Genomic DNA, 27,737 nt, shown 5'->3' with positions numbered 1-27,737 from the left:
TGTGTGTGTGTGTGTGGAGGGGTGATGTATATTTATGCCCCTCAATGTTTTCTGCCCTCCCCCCCCTCCCCCTGTCCCCTCCCCCCACAAATATCTTGGAGGCAAGAGTACAGAGCCCAGAGGAGGGGCTGGAGTAGCTGTCAGGATGCATGAGATCAGGCTGGCTGCCAGGGACCAGATAGGAATAGCTCTCCTTTCCCCACCTTCCAGACATTTTTGGTCCCAGTGGAGACACCTGGCACAGGAAGGGGTTGGAGCATGTGCACCAGCCGCCAGGGCACTGTCATCTGGCCAGAGAGTATCCGTGCACAAGGAACCAGATGCTGAGGAACTGCCACAGGAACAGCAGTAGGAACTGATGGGATGCCCCTTGCTAGCCTGGAACTATCCCTCTACACCACTCCCCTTCTCATTCACAGGGAGCTTCTGCCCATTCCTCCCCACTATGGAATGAGAAGGTATTTTATGACTTCCATGGAAATGTGAGTCATGCTGTCAGGACTGTAGAGTTTCACATTATTTGAATAGATCCTTCAGACATCAGACTGCTGTTTCAAGTGGCTTCTGAAAGCAAACTGAAGTCATGTTCACCTATAAAAAAATCCTAACTTCACTCTTCTGTGCATCTCTTGCAATAGTAGATAACATCAATAAAACCTAAAAACACAGCAGGGAGCAAAGGAAGAACTTCTGAGGAGCTGTTTATTTAATGCCTATTTACTGTGTCACAAAAGAGACTGACCACATATTTGTGTTAAATTATTTTCACGCTCCCAGCCAACTGCTGCCGGGAAGGTTTGCTGTTTGCCTATTACAGAAATCATTTCTTTAAATTGATTCCTGTTTTTTTCAAATCAGTGAATATGGTGAAAATTAATTTACAGTGAATATTTCTAGTTCTATGGTATTGTAAATTTTATGTATATGTTATTAACTCTACATACATATACGCTAATCATATTAAATCAGTTTAGTTGAAGGTGAAAGTGTTTTCCATTCACCTTCAAAGTGGGGTTACAAATATGGACCTAGACTGTGCCTTATCTTCCACATGAAAGATTTGCAGTGGAGTCCAGATACATCAGCTTTTTTTCCCTAATGATGCTACAGAATTTGGATGCACAGGAGGCGATTCAGCTACAGTGGACTTCAGCTGGTCACCTGCATGGGTCTGAAATGATTATCCCTCCTTCCCCATTATATTCTGGTTTTGGGTTGGTTTTTTTTTTTTTTTTTTTTTTTTTTGGTCTCCTTCCTCTGAAGTATTCGATATGGAGATGAGACAATGGACCAGTGCACTGAGGTGACATCAAGTATTGTCAGTATTGTCTCCCTCAGGTGCTTGGCTGGCTGCTTATTGCTCCCATGCTCAGGATCTCACTGATCACCATACGTGGGGTTGGAGAGGATTTTTCCTCCAGATCAGATTGACAGTGACCTTGGCTGGGGTTTGCCTTCCTCTGCAGCATGGCTACCTGCTGGGATTATCTGGGTATATCTAATTTAATCAATTCCCTCTCAGTGCAGGGGCATCAGGCATTGGTGCATCTTGGTCCCTCCTATTCTCTGTCTTTGGCACATAATAATTTAGTCTTCTGTGGGCTATAATAGTTTGATCTAATTTTGGTTGTTGGGATTAGTGTGCAGGTGCTGGGTTGTGTTACTGAACTGTGATGAGATCAGATGATCTGGTATTCCCTTCTGGCCTTAAATTCTATGATTGATCCTTCCTTCAACTGAACTCAAGGGTAAAATTCTTATTGTGCGGGATCCTCTAATTGTGTAAATCATTGTAGCTCAGTTGACTGTAACTGAGTTATAACACACTACACCATCTGAGGATCTTGCCTATTGTCGTCAGGGACACACTACTCAATGTAAGGGTCAAGCCCATGCTTATTTTGATCTATTCTGTTCACACTGGAAAGTATTGTAAGATCTTATTCATGGGGTAAAAGTTTCTAGTTTCAGATTTTTACATGAATAATGCAACATGACAAGACCTATATTTGAGAAAAAAGAAAATATGTAGCTGGTATTATTTTATTTTTCCTCTGATGGAGAATAGATCAAATACATTTTTGATGAAGTCTGAGGTTCATTCTAACTGCTCTATGGGTCAGTTTCAATGAAGGTAAGTGAAAAGGGGGGAAACTAAGATTTAGAGGTTAGATGTTCTCAGGCTTTTCCGTTAACTAGTATATCTAATCATTGAAATAGATTTTAAAGTTCTTATGGCAAGAACGATTTCCTCTGTATTCACAAAGTATCAGGCTGTGAATTTGTACAGTAAAGAGCTAGTCAGTGACAATATCAGCATCACAATCACTGACTAGCTCTTTACTGTACAAATTCACAGCCTGATACTTTGTGAATACAGAGGAAATCGTTCTTGCCATAAAAAGTGCTTTGGAAGGATGGAGTTAAATTTGCTGCAGCATAACATTACCTTCAGGTCTGCTGCTGTTGATGAAGAATGTACTTTAAAAATTTTATTTTTAGCAGAATGGAGGGGAAGATTTTTATATAACTAAGTGAAAAAATCCTATATGTTTATCTTACATGGCTCACAAGGGCATCTGTTCTACAGTAGCAATATGATTAATTATTGCTTCCATCCCCACCTTGCAACTTCTGATCCTATTTGAGAATTACTTCATACACCATGCCTACATTGGAATTGTATTAGTATCCAGAGAAAAGTTGGCTATGTGCTTCTTCTTTCTAACTGGATAATATTCACCCTAAAACAGACGTCTCACGGTGCACAAAGAAATATTCATTTGACGCACCAACATTTTACATTTCTTTATAGCTATAGTGTACACTATATTTACACTAAAAATGCACTAAGCATATAAGCAATAATGAAAAAGCTGATGGTAATAATACAAATATTAGCAGGGAATGAACAACATAGCTAGGGCCAAATCTTCAGCTGCTGCAAATCATTACAGGGCTATTGATCTCAGTGGAGTTACTTCAGTTTATATCATCTGAGGCTCTGCCCCATAATGTCCTAAAATGCTTAATGCTCATATAAATGGATCGGTCCCCACTTCCACTGATCAAACTTCTGAAGACTTTACCAGCACAAAAGTAGTATGATTTGTTTTCCTTCCCTATTTTCTTCTCTAGCAAACATTAGAATACAATACATCAGCTTATCTGAATAAATACAAAGGATTAATAAGAAATAGGCTGTTCATCAGTGCAAGACAGGTATATCTGAGTGGTGTCATTTATTCTTCTAATACTCCTCCCAATAACCATATTCCTAAGTTTAGTGTAACTAGCTTCACCCACTGTCTCTCCCATAGCATTCACCTGAACAGAGATGAAGTGGAGGACCTTTGGCAGGTATTCTTCTGCTTTTGTGTTTATCATCTTTTCCAGACTCAAAGGGAGTTGATTGAGACAGATGCTCTGCCCCTTGATGGTCAGTTATTCAGGGCCCCAAAATATAGAAAGGTATAAATTATATAAGGAATATATTCAGTTTTTCTCTATCTGTTCAATACTTTCAGTCTTAATAATGGTCTGGTATTGTTATATTACTGCTGTTAAATGTATAGCTATAGTTACATATTTTACATTTAATTTTAACTTGCATTTACTTTCTTCTCTTCTCAAAAGGCTCATCCGGGCCCTTATCTAGTGTTAGCAACAATGGCAAAAATAATTCATTTCAGCATTCTTATTGAGAATGAAATTTCTGAATTGCCTACCACTACTAATGATAGAAGAAGATGGTCTTGGAAATGGCATCTATATCTAGTATCTCAGAAGTGTAAAAGAGCACGTGTTTTATTGTTTCCTTCAGTTTTTAGGCACATTTACACTTGTACCAAGAATCATTCTAATATAACCATTTAACTGATATTTATCAAAACATAATTACAACACACTGGATTTTATTAAGAAAGAAATTCTGTATTCTTTTGGAGAGCTTTCTTTAAGCAGAAAACACAATTTCAGGGTTCTTTTTTCCCTTTAAGTAAAAGGATGGGGAGACAATGAAATCTAAAAAGAAGTGGAGAAAAAGCATTAATATTTAATTGATAATACTAGAGCTCCTGCTTCAGTAATATAGCATACAAATTAATTAAATTCACAAGAGCATAAAAAGGCCTACAGATGTATTACCATAAGTGATGCACAGGATCCAAGATGATCAACTGTCATTATTTTCTCATTTTTCTCTGTTATGCACAATCAACAGTGCTTTTCCTGTTACTTCATTTTTTTTATTTTTTAACTGCAAATTATTTTTAACCTGTATTTTGTGATCATTGACCTTGCCTCATACTAGGGTCTCCAATTTGGTCTTATAAACCTTCACTACCAGGCAATCATGAAGCTACACATCCCAACCTGCTTCTGAAAAATCAAGAAAAAAAGTTTTCTGAATATTTCTACTTAACATTCATATGTCTCTCTTCCTCGTCCTTTATGTTTGGATATAATTAGATGTTAAACTTAGGTGGAATTCTGTCAGTACAATAATGGGTGCTGAGCTTTGCAATGTGGAGAAGAAGGAATTAGAAATAAATGCAGATCCACATAAACTGAAAATAGTATTGTTCTCACAACACAAAAGCTCCTTTACATGATTGACTGAAAACATATATTTTAGCTGCCTCGCATTAACTATAATTTTTCAGTCCTTTCATTTCTTGTTGTCTTAATACATTCAATGGGGCTTTAAAATAAACAAAAATCACACTTGCCCTTTCTGGGGGGAGTAAACTGACACATGACTTAAACATACACCACCACTAACTTGCATTACCTGGCTCTGATGCTTGATACTACCAGCCCTTTACTGGATGTCATGAATTTATTTATGATCTTCTGACACTATTAAAGAGAGGATAACATACTGTAGTTCATTAAACTGTAGGCTAAAGATAAGGATATAGAGTAAGATACTTTTCCACACAAGAGCTTAACCCTTTTGCTGAATTTTCAACTATGAACAGCAATTTCCTTTTGCATCAAACTGCCAAAGCATTTTCATCAAGTAGTCACTAAGCAAAAAGTATATGAATTTCAATACATCACAAAGGCTTTGTCCAAACTGGATGTATTTTTGTGATTTAGAATGCTTAAAATATGTTCAGTTTTATTATTTGAATCTTGAACCACTATTTAATAAAAAATGAAATATTTATATCATCTAAGGTTCTAATGAAAATGTTTTCCTGAAATTACCTTGCTTGGTAATTTGTAAGTGCATTTGTAAGAATCCCAGAGTGTGGAGCTACTAGAGAAGGAAGATTGGGGGCTCCAATTATATATAAATTGTTTTCTTTCCTCTCCTAAGAGCTGGGGATATGGGATTACAGCTCCTGCTTTACAGTATTGTGGGTTAGGCCTTGTCTACAAATAAAAGTTGTACTGCTTTAAATATACAAGTATAGTTACAATGATACAAACCTGCCCACGAATGTGGATGCAGTTAGACCAGTCTATAAATGTGTTATGCTGGTATAGTTTATTCCTCTACAGGAATGGGAATAAACTATACTGGTATAAGGCAACTTTATACCAGTATACCTGTATTCACACTATAGATTGCACTGGTATAACTATATTGGTAAAAGTCACCCACACCCCTAACTGACAATGCCATGGTCTACCAACAATTTTTATTAATACTGGTATAAATCTTAATGGATTTTCCTCTGGAAAGGCACAGTTGGGAGTCTTAATAATAATTAATAAAGATATCCCAGCTCCTAGAACTGGAAGGGACCTTGAAAGGTCATTGAGTCCAGCCCCCTACCTTCACTAGCAGGACCAAGTACTGATTTTGCCCCAGATCCCTAAGTGGCCCCTCAAGGATTGAACTCACAACCCTGGGTTTAGCAGGCCAATGCTCAAACCACTGAGCTATCTCCCCCACCCTTTATGAAATACTTCATGTTTAGGATGATTGAATGCCAGCAAAAGTGTTCTGTCCATTTGTTTAGACTGTGCGTACTCTGCCAATATCCTTTCCATCACTATTTTAGTAATCCTGATAATCAAGAAATAAAAGTAAAGATGCACACAAAAGATAGTGTCGGGGTAGGGTGGGTGGGAAGCTTACTAAATACAAAGAAAAAGCTCAGTCTTGGCCATCACTTGCATTATTTCATTTTTTACACTAGTGTATTTCTACTGACTTCAATTCAGTCACTCCAGTTGTACAACAGAACTATTGGTATAAAACTGGAGTAACTGGTGAATCAGGCTGTTTAGTTCAGTTCCTCTGTAACCTGGATGCACTTCTCGTATCCCCTTCAAATCCTTCTTGCTGCAGAACACCTGAGAAAATCTGCAATGCTTCCTTGACTAGAATATTCAATACTGTGGATTTTTTTTAACTGAATACAGACATAAAACTGAAATATATAACACTGAAAGGCAAGTGCTGCAACGAAAGTACTGACTGTTTAGCTGTTGTGCTTAAAATGTTATTTCTCCTGCTACAATGACAGAAAATATCTCTCAAATATCAGGGAATTAGTCAGCAATGTATTTTAAGCTTTGGAATCTCACACTGAAGATATAAGTGATTATTACTCAATATTTTCAGATCAAGAGAATATAAGCTGAATATCTTTAGAAATGCAGAAGGCAAGAAGCTTGAAGTAAAGCTCCTAAGTCACTTGTTCATAAATTATGAGTCACATGAGCTAAATAGCAATGAGGGTCATATTTCTTCAATATAAAACCACAAAAGTAAGGACATTTTGAGTTTGATATGCTCTGAAAAATGACTATGTATAATTGGTTCCTTTGTAATGAACTTCTCTGTTTTGGGGGTGAAATCCTAGCCCCATGAACTCAATAGGAATTTTGCCATGGCTTTAAATGGAGCCAGGATTTCACTCCAGAATTCTTAGTGACTAAAGTACACTTTTATTTCTTTTCCCTCCTGTCAGCCTTGCAAAACCAATTCAGCTAAGACAGAGTGAGCTGGATTCTATTCCTTTTTGTGAAGCATCAACAGAATTGTTGACTAAATTCCAAATCAGTGACAACAATGCAAAAGCATTAAAGGCAATAAAACAGCTCAGGTGCTATAGAACCTTTACTAATGGTGATAATTTGCAAGATGCAAAGGACCTAGCTTGACTTTGAGAATCCAGGCTGAGTTTGCATAACTTTAAGTTGGCGGTGGAGGGAAATAACAATACCACTTTTTGTTTACTTGCAAACTGAACAGATTAGGTCTGGAATCACTAAGACACAACAAGGTTAGAATTCCACAATATCATATTTACAAAGTCACCTTTTAGAGTAGAACTGCTGTTTAAGGCTACCACAATATCCTTTAATTAATCTTGTTATGTCTATAGGTATTGTAGTGACTTGTAGCAGTAATGTGCTACTATACTCTGTTGACATGATATATGTGTATTACCACCTCAGTTACTTCATTTGAATTATTAAAAAGAAAAGGACAAGTTCATAGATTAAAACATATCCTTACTTCCTCTGGTTAGCTGATTTTGTGAATGCTATAGTATTTACTCTGAAAACGCACTTCAGCAACAAGCAGCTGGCTACTCTCTGTTAAAGAAAGAGGCATCATTCATCATTTGAGGAGGGGCAGGAGTCAGTAGATCTCCAAATAAATCCTAAATGGCAGTCAATTAGTCATTACTTTTGCCACTTGTCTGCACACCTGCTAAGTGAATGTTTTTGCACTCACCCTCAAGGCCCAGTGGAACTTTATGAAATACAGGGAAACAGAACTATGACACAGCCCTTGTTACAAAATATGTCTTTGATGGCAGTTAATCAAAGGATGCCATGAGCTCAACAAAACCTGCAATAAATACAACAGTGCTGAACATCTACAGCTATTGTTTCAGCTATAAATCTTGTGAATGTTTTTTAACTTCAGCAACAAAACTGCTAATAAATTCAACTTGCTTTCCCAGAAATATACAAAAGAAAGGATACAGTTCATGATGTCTTTTCAGTGTTCTTTCCAAACCCACACACTCAGGTACATTGTTTCTAGAAATATTTTATAGTTGGAGGTGATATATTTTTTTCTATAATTGATGAGAGATGGCATTAAGTGAATGTCATTGTCGTGTACTATGGGGGAACAATTTCCTATCCAGGCATCGTTAGGGGGAGGAGAAGGATTATGCACATAACTTCCATTAGTTTTAGTAGCAATTATCCTAAATTCCACATCCATCAACATGCAAATAGGCCCTTACATACCGAAATACACAGTGCAGGCTATCTACTACCATGTTTATAATGTGCAAAATTGTTAGGTGTAGAGTTTTCTAACATCCATATATTTTACTAAATAAGAATGATCTGTGTTTTCTGAAGGCTATAGCTGAAGTTACCTACTAAGCTGGACAAAGAAAAAAGTTTCAGATGGAATTTATATTTGAAATGCTACCTGGATAGAGCTAAGCAAAACATGGGATTTCTGTCCTGCCCCAGAGCATTCCATCTTGCGGGTGACACCCCACTAGTATTTATGGAGTGGCTCACACCTCTCAGAGCTAGTGGTTCAAGCTGTCTGCAAACTCAGGCAGAGGTCATAGCTTCAGTTACAGTCAGTTCATGTTTTCCAGCTATTTGCAAACATGGGGACTAGAAACATTTTAAAATAAATGAAAGTTGAGAGTCTGACAATCCCATGATCCAAAAGATGGACCCCTAAACATGGGACTGGAGTCTCTTCATCTTAATCCAGCCCTACCTGTCCCTGGTTTAAGATAGGAGAAACTGGTGCAAAACCAGTCTAATATACACATCTCACTATTGAAATGCACTCTTGAAATGTAGGACCATTAGCAATCCCTATTAAGCACACTGCATAGCAGTTAGGGAAACAAAGCCAGTTGGATGAAGACTTCAGGAGAAATCCCTATTCTTGAAAAAGTGTCACATTTATCTTTGATGTCCTCAGGGAGGTTTTTTAGGTCAGAGGATTCTTTGAGAGAGAGAGAGAGAGAGAGAGAGCGCACCAGAAAGCACTGAAAGTGGAAGGAGTCCTCAGTCCCATCCCATCACACAATCAGCAGCCAGATTAGTTGTGTGGGCAAATAGGAGGACTAAAATGCTTCCTAAAACAGTATGAAGTAAGTTAACACCAGGTTTTTAAAGGTATTTAGACATTGCTCTGCTCAGTGCTGCAGCACCTAACTGATTTAGGAGTTTAAATCTCATTTTTTCAAAAGGGATTCATTCATTTAGGAACCAAAATCCACTGGACAGTTGATGGGAGTGTACAAGTGCAAGAAAATGTGGATGTAACCACACTCTTGGTCACTACATTGATTGCATCAGGAAAAAAAAATTGACTGTGAAATCCTTAACAAACATGACATCCACTGCTCAGTGGACAGTGGTACAGTCCCTGAACACAAACAGTAGATAGTGGGCAAACCAGCAGACAAAGGGGTGCTACTGTAACATGATGACCATGTTAATTATGGCTACTGACAACTTTCCTTAAAAGATATTACTTCACCCACCTTGTCTCTCTAATATCATGGTACCAACATGGCTACAATACTGCTGCATACAAAAAAGTTCTAGAAACTTCACCTTTTAGAGGTGCTTTTCATTGTGGAGAAACCCTCCATTTCAAAAGCTATATTGCTTTATGTGAATGTATGTCAATAAGGTATTATTTAATAGCCAGCATCTATATGTATAGGCAGGTGAGTTTCAGCTTCAGAAAAAAACTTCCCATAGCCAGACCAAACTACCTTCTGCAGTAAACACTGTGTACAGCTCATCAGAAAACATTTCATTATGAAATGTAGTCTTTGAGATGTTTCCCAATAGACATTGTCAAGCTGTCCCAAGAGCATGAGTACCAACTTCAGGGTAGACTGTTAAGAAGCAGGGGACAAAACCCAAACTGGTTCTGAATTCTATACTTACGATTTCACCAACCAAGTATCTAGTGTAAACTCCTCAGGTACTATAAGAGCTTAACCCATGGAGTCACAGATGGTCCTCTTGGGTATTCCCATCTACCTTGCCATCTAGACAAGCTTGCCTTTTGTGATAGATGGTCCCTTACACCCAAAATCATAACGATATACAAGTTACTCCCAGCCCCCAAAGGACCAGTCACTTATTAATGTCAATTGCACTTTAGATTTTATTTACAAGGTTAAAGCAGGTAAGCATGCACACAAATGAGGTTCAGTCTAAGGTTCCAAAAGGTAATAGAGGCTTCTATCATAAGCAAGCTCTATGTGTCTTTCTGGTATAATCCAGGTATCTTTTGATTATGTCTAGTAATCCTTGACGCTCAGAGTCCAAGCAGTATAAAGATATAGTTTCTTCTTGTCAGGAATTTTTATTCCCTTCCCAAGAGTTCAAGCTGATGGGATGAGTCCTCTTCATGGGTGTGTGTGGGGGAGTCCTCTGATGTTCTACAGTGGTTTGTTTTGTGTCTATAGGCCTTCTTTTGTTGGGCAGGTGCTAACACCTCTTGTGGTTTCATGCTTTCTCCTGACTGTTGGTTTACAATTTCAGAGCAAACACTTAAACATTACCTTATAATATGGGATACAGATATCAGAAGTGAGATTAATGCATTTACAAGCATTCTGTAAAATCTAAACACATTTTTATAAATCTAATACCTATTTTAACAATCCTAACACACCGGTGAGCTAGACTAGTTTCCAGCTATGTATTGGTCAGGTGAGGCTTAGGGGCTTTGGTATGAGCTGCCTTCTGGTCTGCCAGCATCACAGACATTTGTTCCATTAAGCTTTTACAGAACAACAGACATCTCATGTTTATATTTGGACAATCATCAGAACAGGCATATAAAATGGACTCTGTGTTGCTGGGCAGGTGTTTAATTTTAGTAGCTCTTAATCTGGTTAAATACAAATAAATGAATGTTTCTGATGCTCAAACCATTTATTTGATAGCAATTTACACCACCCAGCAAGCACCATTTAATTGCCCTCCTCCTAGAGTGCACAAAATTCTGAAGAGGCCTTCCAAGTACATACTTAACATAGTTTTTGTGGGATGCTGCCACAATCCAGTCGACTGGTGTTTTTGATTTAGTTGACATTTACTAAGTGAGAGTGACTATCAGGGCAGTTTAAGGAAACGCTGCTTATTCTTTCACAAACTAATCCCTCTTCCCTTGTGTTCAGTCGTATAATAGTCTGCAGTTCACAAGTACAAAATACTAGCTAACATTGTAAAGATGGGATCAATAGTATAATCCTATTAAATTCTGCAAAGTAGGCTACTTTTCAAATATCCAGTAGAATCCTCTTAAATTGATTTTTTTTTAAGTAAAAGGTAGGTCTATATGAGACTAGCTAGAAAACATAGAAGAAATACCTACTTAATGCTTCTGTGCAGCAGGTCCATCTGTCTTGTTCTGCACAACTACTGCCATGGAGCTGTGATATTTTACCAGATGAGACTTCAAAAACAACACCAAAATATTCCTTAATTTCTAGAAGAAAGGAACATAAAACTTAACAATGTAATACCTGGCAATATAATGCCTTTCTTTAGTAGAAAGAGTTCAATGAGAAATACATATATTACATGATGCATTGATGGATATGACAGAAATAATTCCATATTAGTATGTTTCAAGGTCCATATCTTCAGGGGCAGAAAACCAAATTATTCACATTAAAGAACTGGATTGTTCTTATTTTTGATACAAAGCAAATGTCAGCCCATTGGTTTGGATGTCTCGCTCAAATAGTCATTCTGTATAAAATGTATTCTGTTCTCATTTTTGCTTTAATCTGACAGGGGCAAAGTTTATATACATGTAGCTGTCATTGAAGTCAGTATGACCTCTAAACCTAAAGGCACAATTTTGATCTTGGTTTGGGCTATATTGTGACTTGGGCTACATGCCAACACAGACCAGATAAGTGGGATAAGAATTTCCCTTGCACTGACTACCTGGATCTTGTGTCTGGGTGTACAAGTGTACGTGGGAGAGAAAAGGAAGTGCCTTCCACTCAACACACTGGCCACTGAAGCTGATCCTGCCTGTGGCATGTTATAATTGGCTGCTGGTAGAATAGCAGAGATTCTCTTGGGGAGAATAAGTAGGAAGCAGCAAGAGAACTGTAAATGAGAGGGGCATCTCCAAGGCACAATGTCTCTATGGCTACTCCTGGCATGCTGCCACTACCCCATACTTAGGACTAAAGGCACATTGCAGCCCTTCAGAAATAAATTATACAATGAGTTATTTAAAAGACTCCAGAGATGTCTTCTATGTTTATGGAAGTCATGAAGCGAAACAATTTCTACATTGTAGTTGACTTTGTCAAGCTGCTTTCCTAAGAAATTCATCCTTCCCTGTGTTTCTTTCTACTTTTGTCTTTCTGTGCTACAAGTGCCTTCCCAATGTGCAGCCATTATAGACTCTTGCTATTTTAGCATACGTCAGAAAATTGATTCAGACCTTTCCTGTGGTTCCGATGCATCAAGATGCATTCAGAAGTCTATATCAACAATTCACAGCACAGTAACTAAAATTAGTGATTGTACTGCCTCCAAACCATAAACCAATGATGCTTCAACATGGCAGAAAATGTGGCTTTTCTAACTCTCTGCTGCATAAATAGGTAGATTTGGCACCTTTTCTGTAGATGAGTTGTTTTCAGGTCTTATTATTTGTGTCATGGTGATGGTGGGACCTTTTATTTGTATTAGTATTACAGTAGTACCTAGAAGCCCCAACCAAGATCACCACCCCATTTTGCTAGGCATTGCAGACACATAGTGATCGACTGTCCCTGTCCCGCAATGCTTACCGTCTAAAAAGACAAGGTAAACAAGGGGAACAGAGGTACAGAGAGGTCAATTGACCCCAAGTCACACAACAGGTCAGTGGTAAAGCCAGGAATAGACTGTAAGACTCCTGAGTCCCAGTCCAGTGATCTTTCCAGTACATCACACCACCTCTCAGTATTAATTTCATAATTTTATTTTATTTTGTCTTCTTGTCAGACAACACTACTACTTCTCTTTGTAGATTTGGAATGGCGAGCCAGAAAATTCACTAATCAGCAATTTGGCTATAACAATGGGATTTTTACAATCAAATTCCCCAGACATCTTTGCCTTTCCAAGAATAAAAAGCAGCATAACAAATCAGTTACAGATACAGGTACATTTGGAGTCTTCAGTTTACAAACACATTTCATAAGCTGCTTTCACAAGTATCTATCAGTACATGTATTTAAATCTACAGATCTTTAGGATACTTATGAAGATACCTTCCTATTTCCATGTTTTAGCATTTTGTGTCTGTGGAGATGCCCCATGCCTGGCTCACTATTCATTTGCTTTTATTACAGCATTAAAGGCATTGACTATGAAGAAGGCCTTTGAAATCAGGACTTGTGCAAATAGCCCTATTTGACAAAAAGGGTCATTGTCACCAGGCCATAATTAATATATTTCTGATATACCTGAGGGAAACTTCATCTCACCATCTGACAGGAAGACAACTTAAGCTTGTGCATATTATTAAGCAGCTGAGTAGTCCCATGAAAGCCAATGAGGCTACTCATGTTTTTAAAGTTATGCAAATGCTTAATTATGTTGCTAAATCAGTGCAATATACACAAACTCCACCCATGGTTATGCATATAGGGAACCCATTGAAATCACCCATAGCTTCCTGCATGAATATGGTGTTTTAGATAGTCATGCTTAACATCCAAGGATCTCACATTAATTTACAATTATTATGAATACAGTGTGGTACATAGGTAGATATTTCCATTTGATAGGAACTGAGGACTATCAGCTTTAAGTGACTTGCAAAAGGTCACTCAGGAAGTCTGGGTCTGTGCTGGAGGTTGCCCGATTCCTACTTTTCCTACAACAAGATGGTCCTTCCTCCTCTTTATCCATTGGGACATATTCAAGGTTTCTCTCTTCAGAAAGAAGATTATAGAAACATAGTATAAATAAGTCTGAATACTTCCAGTAGATATAGACTATGTATGAACAGTTTATAGATAAGAGAGCAGATGAAGGCAATGGAACACCACCACTGCTTAAGGCACAGATATATGGTGATTTCAAGTGTAGCTATTAGGTTCAATGAATACTGACCCCAGGTGATTTGACCTTTGTCAATAACCTTTGTTCTAGGTCAGGTAATTGGGACCTGTCATAACTATAAAGGGAAGGGGGTAACAGCTGTCCTGTGTACAGTACTATAAAATCCCTCCTGGCCAGAAACTCCAAAATCCTTTTCCCTGTAAAGGGTTAAGAAGCTCAGGTAACCTGGCTGGCATCTGACCCAAAGGACCAATAAGGGGACAAGATACTTTCAAATCTTGAGGGGGGGAAGGCTTTTGTTTGTGTTCTTTGTTTGTGAGGGTGTTCGCTCTCGGGACTGAGAGGGATCAGACATCAATCCAGGTTCTCCACATCTTTCTAAACAAGTCTCTCCTATTTCAAACTTGTAAGTAAATAGCCAGGCAAGGCGTCTTAGTTTTCCTTTGTTTTCTCAACTTGTAAATGTACCTTTTACTAGAGTGTTTATCTTTGTTTGCTGTACTTTGAACCTAAGACTAGAGGGGAGTCCTCTGAGCTCTTTAAGTTTGATTACCCTGTAAGGTTAATTTCCATACTGATTTTACAGAGATGATTTTTACCTTTTTCTTTAATTAAAAGCCTTCTTTTTTAATAACCTGATTGATTTTTCCTTGTTTTAAGATCCAAGGGGTTTGGATCTTGATTCACCAGGAGTTGGTGGGAGGAAGGAGGGGAATGGTTAATTTCTCCTTGTTTTAGATCCAAGGGGGTTGGATCTGTATTCACCAGAAGTTGGTGAGAGAAAGAAGGGGGGATGGTTAATTTCTCCTTGTTTTAAGATCCCAGGGGGGTTGGAACTGTATTCACCAGGAGTTGGTGGGAGGAAGGAGGGGAATGGTTAATTTCTCCTTGTTTTAAGATCCAAGGGGTTTGGATCTGTATTCACCAGGGAATTGGTGAAGGTCTCTCAAGGCTACCCAGGGAAGGAAATTAGCCTTGGGATGGTGGCAGCGGACCAGAGCTAAGCTGGTAGTTAAGCTTAGAAGTTTTCATGCAGGCCCCTACATTTGTACCCTAAAGTTCAAAGTGGGGATACAGCCTTGACAGGACCCATAAATAAGTAGATTATCAACAATTTTAGATTTGTCAACATTTTAAACGTGGCATGCATTTTTAATGTAAATTTACACAATATTTGAAATAATGACAAAAAGTATGGTAAAAACATTGTGAAATATTTGGGCAAAAAGGAAATTCGCCATTTTTACTAGCTCTAAGAATAAAGCTGAGGTTTTTTTTACCAGCACTCCTGTGCGTTACATACACAGTGCGTTATATATGTGCTACAGCTATCAGCTCATCTAAGGTAATTAGTCACGAATTCTACTTGGTCAGTGGCTGTTTTTTCAGACCCCTTTTAAGGTCTTATATAGGCCAGAAGGTGGCTGGCCAGTGGTACCACCTCCTCCCTTGTCCCATACAACTCTTTTGGGGATGGCTTGAATCCAGGGGTTGAAATGAAAGGGAGAAAATGTGAGGAGATTGCTGCTTCCATTCCTCTGCTAAAATGAGAGAAGAGCTTCCTGTTCTTTTCCTGACTCAGGTAAGCAGCACTACCTCCTCTCCTTCTTGGCTGCTGCAGTGAAATTTACCGCTCCTGTTTCCTGTCTTTGCAAGGAGAGTGTGCAAAAAGCTCAGGAGCATGCAACAGTTGGAGTTCCCATATGCTTTTGTGCCCAGGCCTGCTCCCTCAATCAACAATTAACGTTGATTGAACCAGGAAGATAGGTTTTACCACAGCAATCAGTGAGGAGGAGGAGTACTGCTTAACTAAGCCAGGAAAAGGAAGGGGCGCACCCGTCTACTTTTAGTGCAGGAGTGGGAACAGCACTCCCCTCCAATTTGCTGTCTCTTACTCCAACCCCAAGAAGAGGCAGAGAGAAGGCAGCACCATCATCTCTTCCTCAGCCAGCAGAGATCACTGTCTGTGGCAGGGAATGCTCACAGGCTTCATCCTCCTAAAGGGTGGTGAGTGGGTATGCTGGGGCAGGATGGCTCCATGCTACCTTCAGTGCAGTGCAGTAAGTAAGTGACTTAACTGCCACACTCTGGATACATATAATACCATGAAAACATAATGGGCCATCATTCTTTCATACTGTGCAAAGTCTGAGCAAGACAAGTTTTGCTTTGGTATGTTCCAAGTAAGCTGGGGCCATGCAATCCTCCCTCTCGTACCATGGAACAGCACACAGCAGCTACATGAGTGCAAATGCAGCTCGATAAGTTATAGAAACATCTGTGGCTACTTGGCCACCTCTGTGCAAGTGATTTTGGTCCTTGGGTTTCAGGGCTGTGAAGAAACTCATATATTTTAAACATTACTATCACACTGCACCATTCTGAATTTTTCATATCTCATTCACATGAGAAAGAGACAAGGAAACTTGCATTCACCAAAAAATTATGTAATAAGCAAATATTCTTGTGATTACTGCCACTATAAAAATGTATTGACCAAAGTATAAATTAATTGAATGAGACAAAGAATACATTAATATTTAATATGTGGTATCCACCAATAATTACTTTCATTTCATATTTATTGGATTACAAAATAAATGGCCTTCATCCTTAGGTCACAGCCAGGCTGTGGACAGTGCAGAACCAGAGGTGGAAGGCAAAAGAGGATGTATATCAACTTTACACCTGGCAGCCAGTGACCAGAACAAAGGCAGAGCAGCCTCAGGGCTTCTCTAAATTGTGCCAGCGGGTTACAGTCCTCAAAGGCCCATTAAGCCAGCTGTGGATCACCAGGGCATAATAACCATAAACACTCTAGCCATGCACCTCTCCCACAGGCACATCACCAGCATGCTGCCTACACTAGAAGGGGTTGATTGTAACACTTCCTGGGGATACCCAGGTTTGTGACGCGCCTTGCTATCACCCGCCCTGAGCATGGAAGCCTTATCTGTGCCTGCCAGGGGTCAGCTCCCCAACATCATCGGCCACAAGCAATACAAGCACTCCCCTCCAGGCCTCGCAGGCCCCGTAGTCATTCTATAGGTTAGCGATTGGCACACTCCAACCTTCGAGCCCTCTGAGCACCTCCCTGGAGTGTCCTGAACCTGTCCATTGGACACTCTTGGGGTTCACAGATTTGCTGTTTCCAAAGAAACATGCACCGCAGCTTCCCAGTTTCACCTCAGATCACGGCTCTGCTTAACACACAGCACTTAAACTTGATTTCTCTACAAACATATCTAAGTTTATTTAACAAAGCCCAGATATTCAAGTAGTAGCAAATAGAAGTACTGGAAACAAATGGCTACATATGAAATAATACCATAACATGCATGCTAGAGCCTAGACTTAATTAATAAGATCCTTTCATGTCTTATGTTGTATTGCTCACACAAAATCCTTGCAGCGCTTTACAGTCAAGCATAGCTGAGACCCTCTGTTCATGAGACAAGCTTGCTTCCTAGGTGAAGGACTCAGGCTATGTCTACACTAGAGACCTTACAGCTGCACAGCAGTACTGCTGCAGCTGCGCTGCTGTAAGGCCTCCCATGTAGACGCTCTATGCCAATGGAAGAGAGCGCTCCCACCAGCATAATTAAGCCACCCACGATGAGTAACGGTAGCTATGTCGGCAGGAGAGCATCTCCTGCCAACATAGAGCTGTCCACAAGGGTGCTTCTCTCTCTATGTAACTTATGTTGGTCAGGGATGTGCTTTTTCACACCACTTAGCGACATAAAATTTACCGACAAAATTGCTAGTGTTTTCCTTTGCACTCCAAGATATATCAGAACAATCCTTTGTCTTTATTTTTAAATAGGGCACCTCCTTGCTGTTTTTTTTTTTCATTTCATCCCGTAGATTTCTTCTCTTGTAGATTTCACAATCTATTATTTAGCCCTTTGCTAAGTATGCAAATAGGCATACATTGTGAGGCATACAAAACACAAATGGCCAGACAGGGAGATAAGCATCTGTTATCTGCTACCTAAAAGGAACATTTCTGAGATATGTCACCTCCTGGTTATCAGCCTTAAAAATCTTAAAAACATACTTTTTAGTATAGATAAATAACTTCTTAAATATTATCTGTACATACATTTTGCAATGATTATGGTGACTAGTGGGTTTCTGGCTCTCAGTAGAGATATTGGTTCACTGAAGGGTGGTATGTATTGCATATGTCTTACCCAGGGGATTGCTGTAAAACCATATGCATCCCCTGCAACCCTCTGCCAGGGTTGTAGGGTGGGGAGAGCTAAGGAATGGGGGAAGCCTGGGCTCCACCTCCCCACTCACTGACCAGCATAATTGTGCCAGTCTGAAGGTTGTTGTGATGCATTGATGGTATAGGTAGTAGCAAAAAGAGGAGGATTTTTGATTCAGAGTTTTGTCCAAGTCATAATGTCCCCAGGAGTTATTTCTGTGGTGGTGTAGCTTATACATCACCCCTTTCTCAGGGCTGTGCCTAAAGTTGCAATCTAACCCTTAAGAGCAAGCTTTCTAAATTTGTCACCTTAGTGTTATTCTCAGAATTAGGGGTTGCCTCTGGTGAGTGAACAAAACATGCATTTAATGTGAAAAATGGGTAACTGCATGAACTAAGTGTAGCTAATGAATGTGTGTCATTCTGCAAGACAAATGTGTATTGTTGGTTTGTGGAAATAGGCACTTGGAGCCAGATTCTGATACCCTCACAAGTAATACAGTACTGCTGGTGCAATACCACTCACTTCAATTAGACTATTTATGTAATAGGGTGCCATGCAGCATTAGCAAGGGTATCAAAATCTAGTCTTTAGTGAGAAAAGCTAGTGCACAACTACATTTGTGAATATACTCAGGTGCCACCATCAACCTTTCAAAGCTTTCATAGAAAGTATATATTCATATATAGCAGTGATTCTCAAACTTTTGTACTGGTGACCCCTTTCACATAGCAAGCCTCTGAGTGTGACCCCCCCCCCCCTTATAAATTAAAAATGCTTTTTTATATATTTAACACCATTATAAATGCTGGAGGCAAAGCTTGGTTTGGGGTGGAGGCTGACAGCTTGCGACCCCCCCCCACATAATAACCTCAAGACCTCCTGAGCAGTCCCAACCCAGTTTGAGAACCCCTGATATATAGTATATGCACCCCATTCTATATATTTTTCTGACTAGATGATTGATTAAAATGGTTCTAACTGTAAGCATATTTTGTTCTCATTTATATCTACTGCTCTACAGTTCTATATATTTAAGATGAATTATTAGGAGATAGTTATAGGAACAAGCACAAATTTTCCTCTGACTCATGTGGCAGAAAAATGTTCATATCATCCGCAAATGATATGCTTTTTGTCATCAGAACATTTGCAGTTTGCTGCATATGAGCCAAATCTTGAAGCTTTTATTCATATCTTACTAAATGTAGGTCCTTACTCAGGCAAAACGCCCAAGAATATCAGTGGGCATGCAGCCTGAGTAAGACCTGAATAAAGACTTCAAGCTAAAGCTAATATGAGTAACTAATGCAATTAAATTCTTAAGGGATGAGTTTATATATTTAACTAGTTATACCTTTTGCTGCCACATTTGGAATAATCAAACACAAAAATATTTTGCTAATTGCCACTTGTAACTTCTGGACTTCTGACATTCCTAAAAACTGTGTACTCCTACATTACAAATGTCTTACTCAAACATCCCTAACAGATTTCATGCTTCCTTCCTACCTGCCTTGCTAATGTTTAAAAAAAAAAAAATGTCTTGGGAAATCTCCTGGTATAAATTGGCATTCCTTTATTTCATATTTGTTATGCAATGAACTGAAGATGACTTACACTATAGTCGAGATAATTCTTAAATATAGTTCTGTATTTTGTGGATTTTTAATTTTCTTGATTGATTAAAAAGTACTTTTAATATCATTATAATATAATAAATAATTAATTTGTAGCAGTATTGCAATAGCATCTAGAAGCCCAAAGCATGGATTAGGCAATCTACAAAGACATAATCAAAAAATAGTCCCTGCCCCAAATTGCTTACAATCTAAGTATAAGACAGACAACTGCTGGGTACAGACAGGCAGATGGAGGAATACAAGGAAACAATGAGATAATATTGATCAGCATGAAAGGCAGTGGTCTCAGCACACCAGCAGCCTAACTGTTACTGAGTTTTTTGTAAGCAAAGCATCATAGGAAAAGAGTTTAAGGGAGGATTTGAAGGAGGAGAATGAGGCAGCTTTGTGGATGTTTGAGTAGTTCCTTCCAAGCACGAGGGGAAGCATGAGTGAAAGGTGTTTGGTTGTAATTGTAACAGGTCACTGTTACTCAACTTCTGGCATCAGAGGTAGATCTGAAGCGGGAATTGACATTTTGATAGTGAATGAGAGATGATAGGTAAGGCTAAGATTTTGTCATGGATATTTTTAGTAAAAGTCAGGGACAGGTCACGGGCAATAAAGAAAAATTCACGGAAGCCCGTGACCTGTCCCTGACTTTTACTAAAAATATCTATGATAAAACGGGAAGGGGCTGGGAGCTCCGGGGCCCCACAACCTGTGAGGACTCAGAGCTGCAGGAGCCCTTTGCCCCCACTCCAGCGGCAGGGAGTTGCAGGGATCCCCCTGTTGCTATGGCAGACTGAGAGCTGTGCGGGTCCCCTGTCGCCCGCAGTAGCCAGGAGCTGCTGAGTACTCTCTGCCCATGGAGGTTCAGAGCAAGGGGGCCCGCTGCCTCAGATGGTGGGGGAACCTCACAGCTCCCTGCTGCTGTGGGAGGTGGTGGGACCCTGCAGCTACCAGCCACCGGTGCTAAAATCACGGAGGCCTTCGGATTCCGTGACTTCCGCAACCTCAGTGATGAAATCATAGCCTTAATGATGGGTCTCATGGGGCTAGGACATAAAGGTCCTTGAAACTGAAAACAAGCAGCTTAGTAGTTGCAATAGAAAAGGGGAAGCCAGCAGAGGGATTCAAAGAGAGAGGAGTCATGTTTAAAGTGATGGGATAGCAAAATGTTCTTTGTGGTAATATTCTAAAAGGATGTGTGTGGGTGAAGACTGCATATGTCAAGGCTGGAAAGAAGGATGTTTCAATAATTGAGATGCAAGGTAAGAGCCTGCACAAGAGTTATAGATGTGTGGATGGCTAGGAAAGGCCATATCCTAGAGATATTATGTAGAAGGAATTGGAAAGATTTAGATGTACCCTGGATGCGAGGACCTATATAAAGGTGTGAGTCAAAGATGATGTCCAGGTTCCAAACCTGAATGACAAACAGGATGGTGGTGGGGTCCACAGTGATCAAGAAAAGACGTAGTAGGGAGGGCTTAAGAGAAGATTTAGAGCTCCATTCTAACCATTTTGATCTTGAGCTGGCAGTCTAACATACACAAAGAGAGGTCAGAGAGACAGGCCAACATTTTAATTTGAACCAAAGGAGACAGGTCTGGAATAGAGAAGTAGATCAGCATTGAGATGGTGGGTGAATTTGTGTTTGCCGGTGAGACTACCTGGAGATAAGGTATACAAAAGGAAAAGGAAAGGAATACAAAAAGGACAGAATATTGTGTTACCCCACATGAAGTTGGAGGTGGGATAAGGAGGATACTCCAAAAGACCTGTTTCAGTGGAGTGCAAGGGCAGAAGATGGATGATTCCCTTCCCAAAAAATATATTGACTGAAATGTGTTCTATAGCACTTCAAGTCCCATTTCTCCACCAAGATCAGCCCAAAGTTATGAATTATCCATTAATCAGGAGGTCAGAATGCCACAGCAGTGAAACTGGAGTTATACAGACCCAGGTTATAGAAAACTGGCTGAGCTAAAGCAAAACATGCATTTTCTCTCTTTTCCTTTATGCCTCTCTATATTCACTCTTCAAATTGCATCTAGTTTTAATGCTATTTTTTTCCTTATTTCAACCATTCTCCTTTATAAAATATTATAACCCAGGAAGAATGTTAAAATACTTATAAGAACTTGACTTGCATGAAAATATGGAAATTCTGAAGTAATGAGGAAACTTAGCTGACATTTTTCATAATGCACTTGTCCTTATGACTTACCAGCACAAGGTGGGAATGACTTACTCCTTTTCATGAATATAACCCATATTTTCTAATGTACTGAACATCTCTAGTTCTTATTGATTCTTCACACACCAAGAATATGTGGTCAAATATCTTCTACGTTTCTTAAACATATGAAGAGCAATTTCTAGTCAGTGTCTTTTTAATTTTAAATGCTTTTAACCAAATTATTGATTTCAGATTTCAGATCTTCAGTGTAAATTTGTGATAGGTGAACTCTGAAGCTTTGTAATCAGTATGGATGAGAATATATATGGTTGCTTATCCAAGAGTTTACAGAAATGAATCACCACCATGCCTGATTTCATTCCTCTCATCTATAACAACAATTTCCAAAAAGAAGAGTCAGAGGTTCTGTTATGCAAAAGAAGGATGGAGACAGCAGCCATGAGAGATGTTAGGAGTGAGTGAATGGGTCTCTTTCCTGAAGCTTATTAATTATTTGGATTCAGTCTGGAGGATGAGCAAAGCTTTGTGATGAGTTGTATTTAGTCTGCATCACTGTGTCAATACTCCTTGAAAAGCTCAGTGTTATCTGAATTAATTGTTTGCCATGCTGCTTCGCATTGTTTTAGCTTATTTTTTGTCATTTTTAATCTTCTTATTTTATTAGGCTCCCATTGTCCTGTCTGAGACTTGTGTTTATAATTTCCAAATCTCAGAATTGTACAAGGAGTGCCTAAAACCCTCAGCTGATTACATGGAATTAATGGATTAGATGTACTCATATAGTCCATCACCTATTATTGTTATTTATAACTTGTATTCCAGTAGTACTCGCAGTGTGTTAGGCATTGGGTACATAGTCAGGAAAACACAGATTTTGGCTGGAAGGCAAAAGAGTGGGTTAAAAGAAGCTGCTCCTGTCACATTTCTCTGTTCAGTTGGGAATCTCATTGTTAATTGGCTTATTTCTGATGGGAGGGGTATCATGGCAGGGGTATCTTGGAGAAAGCTTTAAGGAGAAAAGTGTAGTCACCTTATAGATTTGTTCGGGGAATGTATTTCATGCAACCTATGGAAACTATAGGTTAAAATATTCAAAAGTGTGCAAGTGATTTAGCAGCCTGTGTTCACTGACTTTCAATGAGATTTAGGTTCTTAACTCATAGCTGAAAATAGGACTGAAGACATTTTGAAAATGTTACCCATAGACATTTGTTTGTGAAGCTTACAAATGTGTGCAGATAATCCTGACATAATTCATGGAATGGAGGAGCAACAAGTAGGCAAGTGGAGGAGAGAACAAATAGGAAACTTGATGAGATGGATTATGAAGATAAAGTGGATGAATTTAAGAGGGAGGTCTAGGGGTGAATTGATTGGCATTGAATGCCTCAAAACTTCATGTGGAGTAATGGGTGTTGCTTAGGATTTTGAGTAGGTTAAAACTGGAGGAAACCAGTCCTCAGCAAACCTCTCTGAACTACAGGATATTATCTGTACAGAAGAGCTTGTTCAGAGAATTGGTACATTTATACTTGGAGAATTTTGTATCTTCAAGGAAATCCATAGTCTAATGTTTAATGTGTAGGGTTTTAGAAGTGAGGAAGGGGGAGAAAGAATAGTGACAGGGGCATCTGTGTTCAAAACTAAGAGATGACATTTTGTATGGATGTTTCATTTCTGAACCTAAAACATCCAGAAGAGAAATTCAGTGTGACCAATTGGGAAAACCTTATTAATCCTGTCTGAAAAGAAAATGTGGCCAAGTCAATATCAGTAAAAAGACAGAAACCCTTTGTTGTTTACTTTCACGGCATGCAGGCAACGAAAAAATACTTATTAAATTAATAGTATTAACAATGTTAATATTCCTTGAATATCAGTGAATGAGGTTATGGCTTGAAAAAATAGGCACAAATAAGGATATTTCTGAAGTCATAACCTTTACATGAACTGTTCACATGTACATCCCATTGTTTATACCTACATTTACATATAATATTTTGGATAAATAATTAATTCTGTATATCTTCCTATAATTGAAGTGCCGTTCCTGAAAGCATACTTATAAAAAGTCAAGTATAGTTTTCTGAGCATTTCAGTATTTTTTGAGACAAACTAAGATGAAATTAAAATGTGGTGAATGAGCAGAATTGTATGATCTTCTTTTGAACTCAGTCATGTGCAAATCACAGTGATTAGAAGTGAATTAATACACTGAAACATAAATTAAGTTCTCATCTTTATTATGGAAAAAGTTCATGCCTTGTGAATTTTAATCATATCAACCTTTTAAAGAACAATTTACACAATTATAAACATCTTTACATTAAAAAATCAAATATGCAGTAATAAAAGGATGCTAAATATGAGAGCAAAGTTCCTTTTAGATAATCCTCTACTAGGTCCCACACTACACCTAAATTGATAAACTGCCTCATTGTTCCCCAAATTTCCTTCTCACTCCCATTTCCTTTTCCCACATACATTTTCCACTGCTTGAACTGGAAAAGTATAATGCCCAGTGGCCTTAATCTTTCAAACCCTTAGTCACCAGGGGAGTGCCAATGACTTCACTGGGAGTAATCACAGGAGAAAAGGCTACTGTGATGCTGTATGATAGAAGCATGACCATGTATACCATTGTGTCAAGTATCAGGGGGTAGCTGTGGTCTTCAGCTGGCTAAAGAAGGAGCCTCTCCACCCCCCCCCCCCCAGGATACTTGAAGGAGACTGAAACAAAGGACAGTAACTACAGGGGGTGTGAGTGGTTGCTGGACCCAGGCTAAAAGGAGATTAGCCTGTAAAAGGGAGCACTCTGGAACTGATTTAAAAGTCACTATCATTGAACAAAAAAACTTCAGAAACAGACTTCAAAGAGAAACAGCAGAACTAAAATTCATTTGCAAATTCAACACCATTAATCTGGGCTTGAATAGGGACTGGGAGTGGCTGGCTCACTACAGAAGCAGCTTTTCCTCTCCTGGAATTGACACCTCCTTATCTATTATTGGGAGTGGACTACATCCACCCTGATTGAATTGGCCCTGTCAACACTGGTTCTCCACTTGTGAAGTAACTCCCTGCTCTCCATGTGTCAGTATATAATGCCTGCATCTGTAACTTTCACTCTATGCATCCGAAGAAGTGAGGTTTTTACTCACGAAAGCTTATGCCCAAATAAATCTGTTAGTCTTTAAGGTGCCACCAGACTCCTTGTTGTTCATGTATACCATTGATATTGCCGCTATAGACAATTGCAACAAATCTTGTACAAAGTATGCCTTATAAGCTATCACTGGAAAAGTTATGATGATTATCCTGTTTAAATCCATGAATCATCACTATATCTGAAGTTATGAATATTGGCTATGTAGCTTTATCTCAAATGTGTTGTTCCTGGGGTAACCATCACAAAGTATTTTACATCCAGTCTGGCCAGCACATTGTGAATGGACTATTCAAGTTTAATGGACCATTAAAGGACACTTACTCTAACAATGGGCCATAGAAGAAGCTCCTATCACCCGCCCAGTGAGCATTCCTGTGGACATCCCAGACAGAATATGGGTAATGTTTGTTCCTGTGAGTCAGCAAGCCATATAAAGGCACGTGACTTGCTCTTGTGACCCTGGACTCTATCTTGTGCCATAATTTTCCACAAACTGTGCTGTGAGCTTTGTTTTGGGACAGTAAAATTCCAAGCACATGGCAGACGGTATAAAAGACCCTGGAAACATCTCCATGTTGCCTCTTTCCTGCTCTGATTCTCTGGATTGTGGACGTACAACTAAAAGGAGCATATTTGAACTATGGACTGAGGACCTTCCAATCTTTTGGAAGTTAACAGAGACTTTACAAGCATGCAGTCTATGGGCAGGTCTACACTAACCCCCCAATTCGAACTAAGGTATGCAACTTCAGCTACGTGAATAACGTAGCTGAAGTTTGAAGTACCTTAGTTCGAACTTACCTTGGTCCAGACGCGGCAGGCAGGCTCCCCCGTCGACTTCGCGGTACTCCTCTCGCCGAGCTGGAGTACTGCAGTTGACGGCGAGCACTTCCGGGTTCGACTTATCTCGTCCAGACAAGACGCGATAAGTCGAACCCAGAAGTTCGATTTGCTTGCTGCCGAACTACCGGGTAGTGTAGACCTACCCTATAAGGTCACTGCTGCAAACCTGATATAATAACATTGCCATTATTGTATGCATATAATCTATTGATCATTTTAACTCTCTTCTTCTGTTCTCATTTAAATAAACCTTTCAATTTTAGTTACTTAAGGGATTGGCAGCAGCAGCATGATTATTGGGTAAGAGCTAAGTTATATACTGACTTGGCTGTCTGGCTGATCTCTTGAGATCAGAAGAACCCTTTGTTTGATTAAAGTGGTTTTCAATAACCACTCATCATAAAGTCTAGTATCTGGGTGGAGAAATAAGGGATGGGATGTCTAAAGAGACTGCATATTTGACTTCTTAACCAGTGTGGTGAGACAGAAGTTTACTTTTGTTACTGGCTTGGTATAATCTAATGAAAGAATAACCACCAATCTGGGGTGAGTCTGCCCTATTTCTCAACACTTTTTCCTGAATCCAGCATCCTCGCTGTGACCCACTGGGGAATGGTGACAACTACTCATACAAGTTTTCACAGCATCAGACCTGTATTCTGAAGATGCATTGTTTACATTAGATGAAAATTGCCTTTTCATTTCATGTCCTTACCAAGCAGTAGTAAAAATAAAGTAGTAATATATTTTTAACAGACAGTAAAGAAGAAAAGACAGACAACAATTGTTTTGCTGATATTTGCAAGTTTTATCTGTCTAGGCATACAGAGAACCAATTTCAATCCATTATACAATCCCTCACAGAGTCATATTACATTACAAAGAAAAGCAAAAATATACATTTTCGGCTATGGCTTTTATTGCAGCTTGAAAATATATATATATATATATCTCAATGTAAGCGAATTTGGAACAACAAAATCAAGTTTTGGCCAGTTTCACAAAAAGTACAAACATAGTTTGGGGGCAAGCAGCTAGCCAAAGAAAAAATGGTCACATTATTAAATCATGGGGGTAGCTCAGCAAACATATGAAGACTTGAGGAACTTCAATTTGGAGATATTAATAATTACAAAATCTAATTCCACCCACAAATATTTTTTTGCCTTGTAATGTCTAAGGTATATGATGCCCAGGACTCTGCTTCCACATACAAATTGGTCTTGAGAAAACTGACCAACATAAAGCTGATCTACACCACAGTCTGCTATTGCCTATGAATTTTTATTCAGCAAGTGATAACCAGGAACTTTCCTAATTCCACCCATGTAAAACAGTAAATCAGGCCACTGCAATTCCATTGATTTTTTTCCCTTAAAAACAAACTCTCTAAGCCTCAGGGAACCACTCAAATCAATGTACAACAACTGAGGAATACTCCCGTATACCAAAATAAATAGATAAAATCTGTCTTAAACAAAGCCTTCCCTTTAAAATGAGTTTTGATTTGATCTAACCATGAATATTGCCACTATCTATTGAGTCTAAATAACTAAAAAAAGTACAGAAAATTCCACATGGGGGTGTTCAAAAGTTCAATAATAGTATGGGGGTTT

The 27,737-nt window shown here is 39.0% G+C and overlaps 1 protein-coding gene across 1 annotated transcript in view; it reads right to left on the bottom strand.

Moving 5' to 3' along the window:
* Positions 1 to 27,737, bottom strand: part of PCDH10 (protocadherin 10) — a 157,422-nt gene that overhangs the window by 7,482 nt on the left and 122,203 nt on the right. Inside the window, exon 4 of the mRNA XM_042860027.2 lies at positions 11,363 to 11,476. Within this exon, the coding sequence (XP_042715961.2) occupies positions 11,363 to 11,476 (114 nt within the window). The remainder of the gene's footprint in view (positions 1 to 11,362; positions 11,477 to 27,737) is intronic.

This window comes from Chrysemys picta, chromosome 5 (assembly GCF_011386835.1).
Source record: "Chrysemys picta bellii isolate R12L10 chromosome 5, ASM1138683v2, whole genome shotgun sequence".
Lineage (NCBI taxonomy): Eukaryota > Metazoa > Chordata > Testudines > Emydidae > Chrysemys > Chrysemys picta.
Note: the sequence above shows the minus strand (reverse complement) of the source record. Positions and strands in the feature narration are given on the sequence as shown.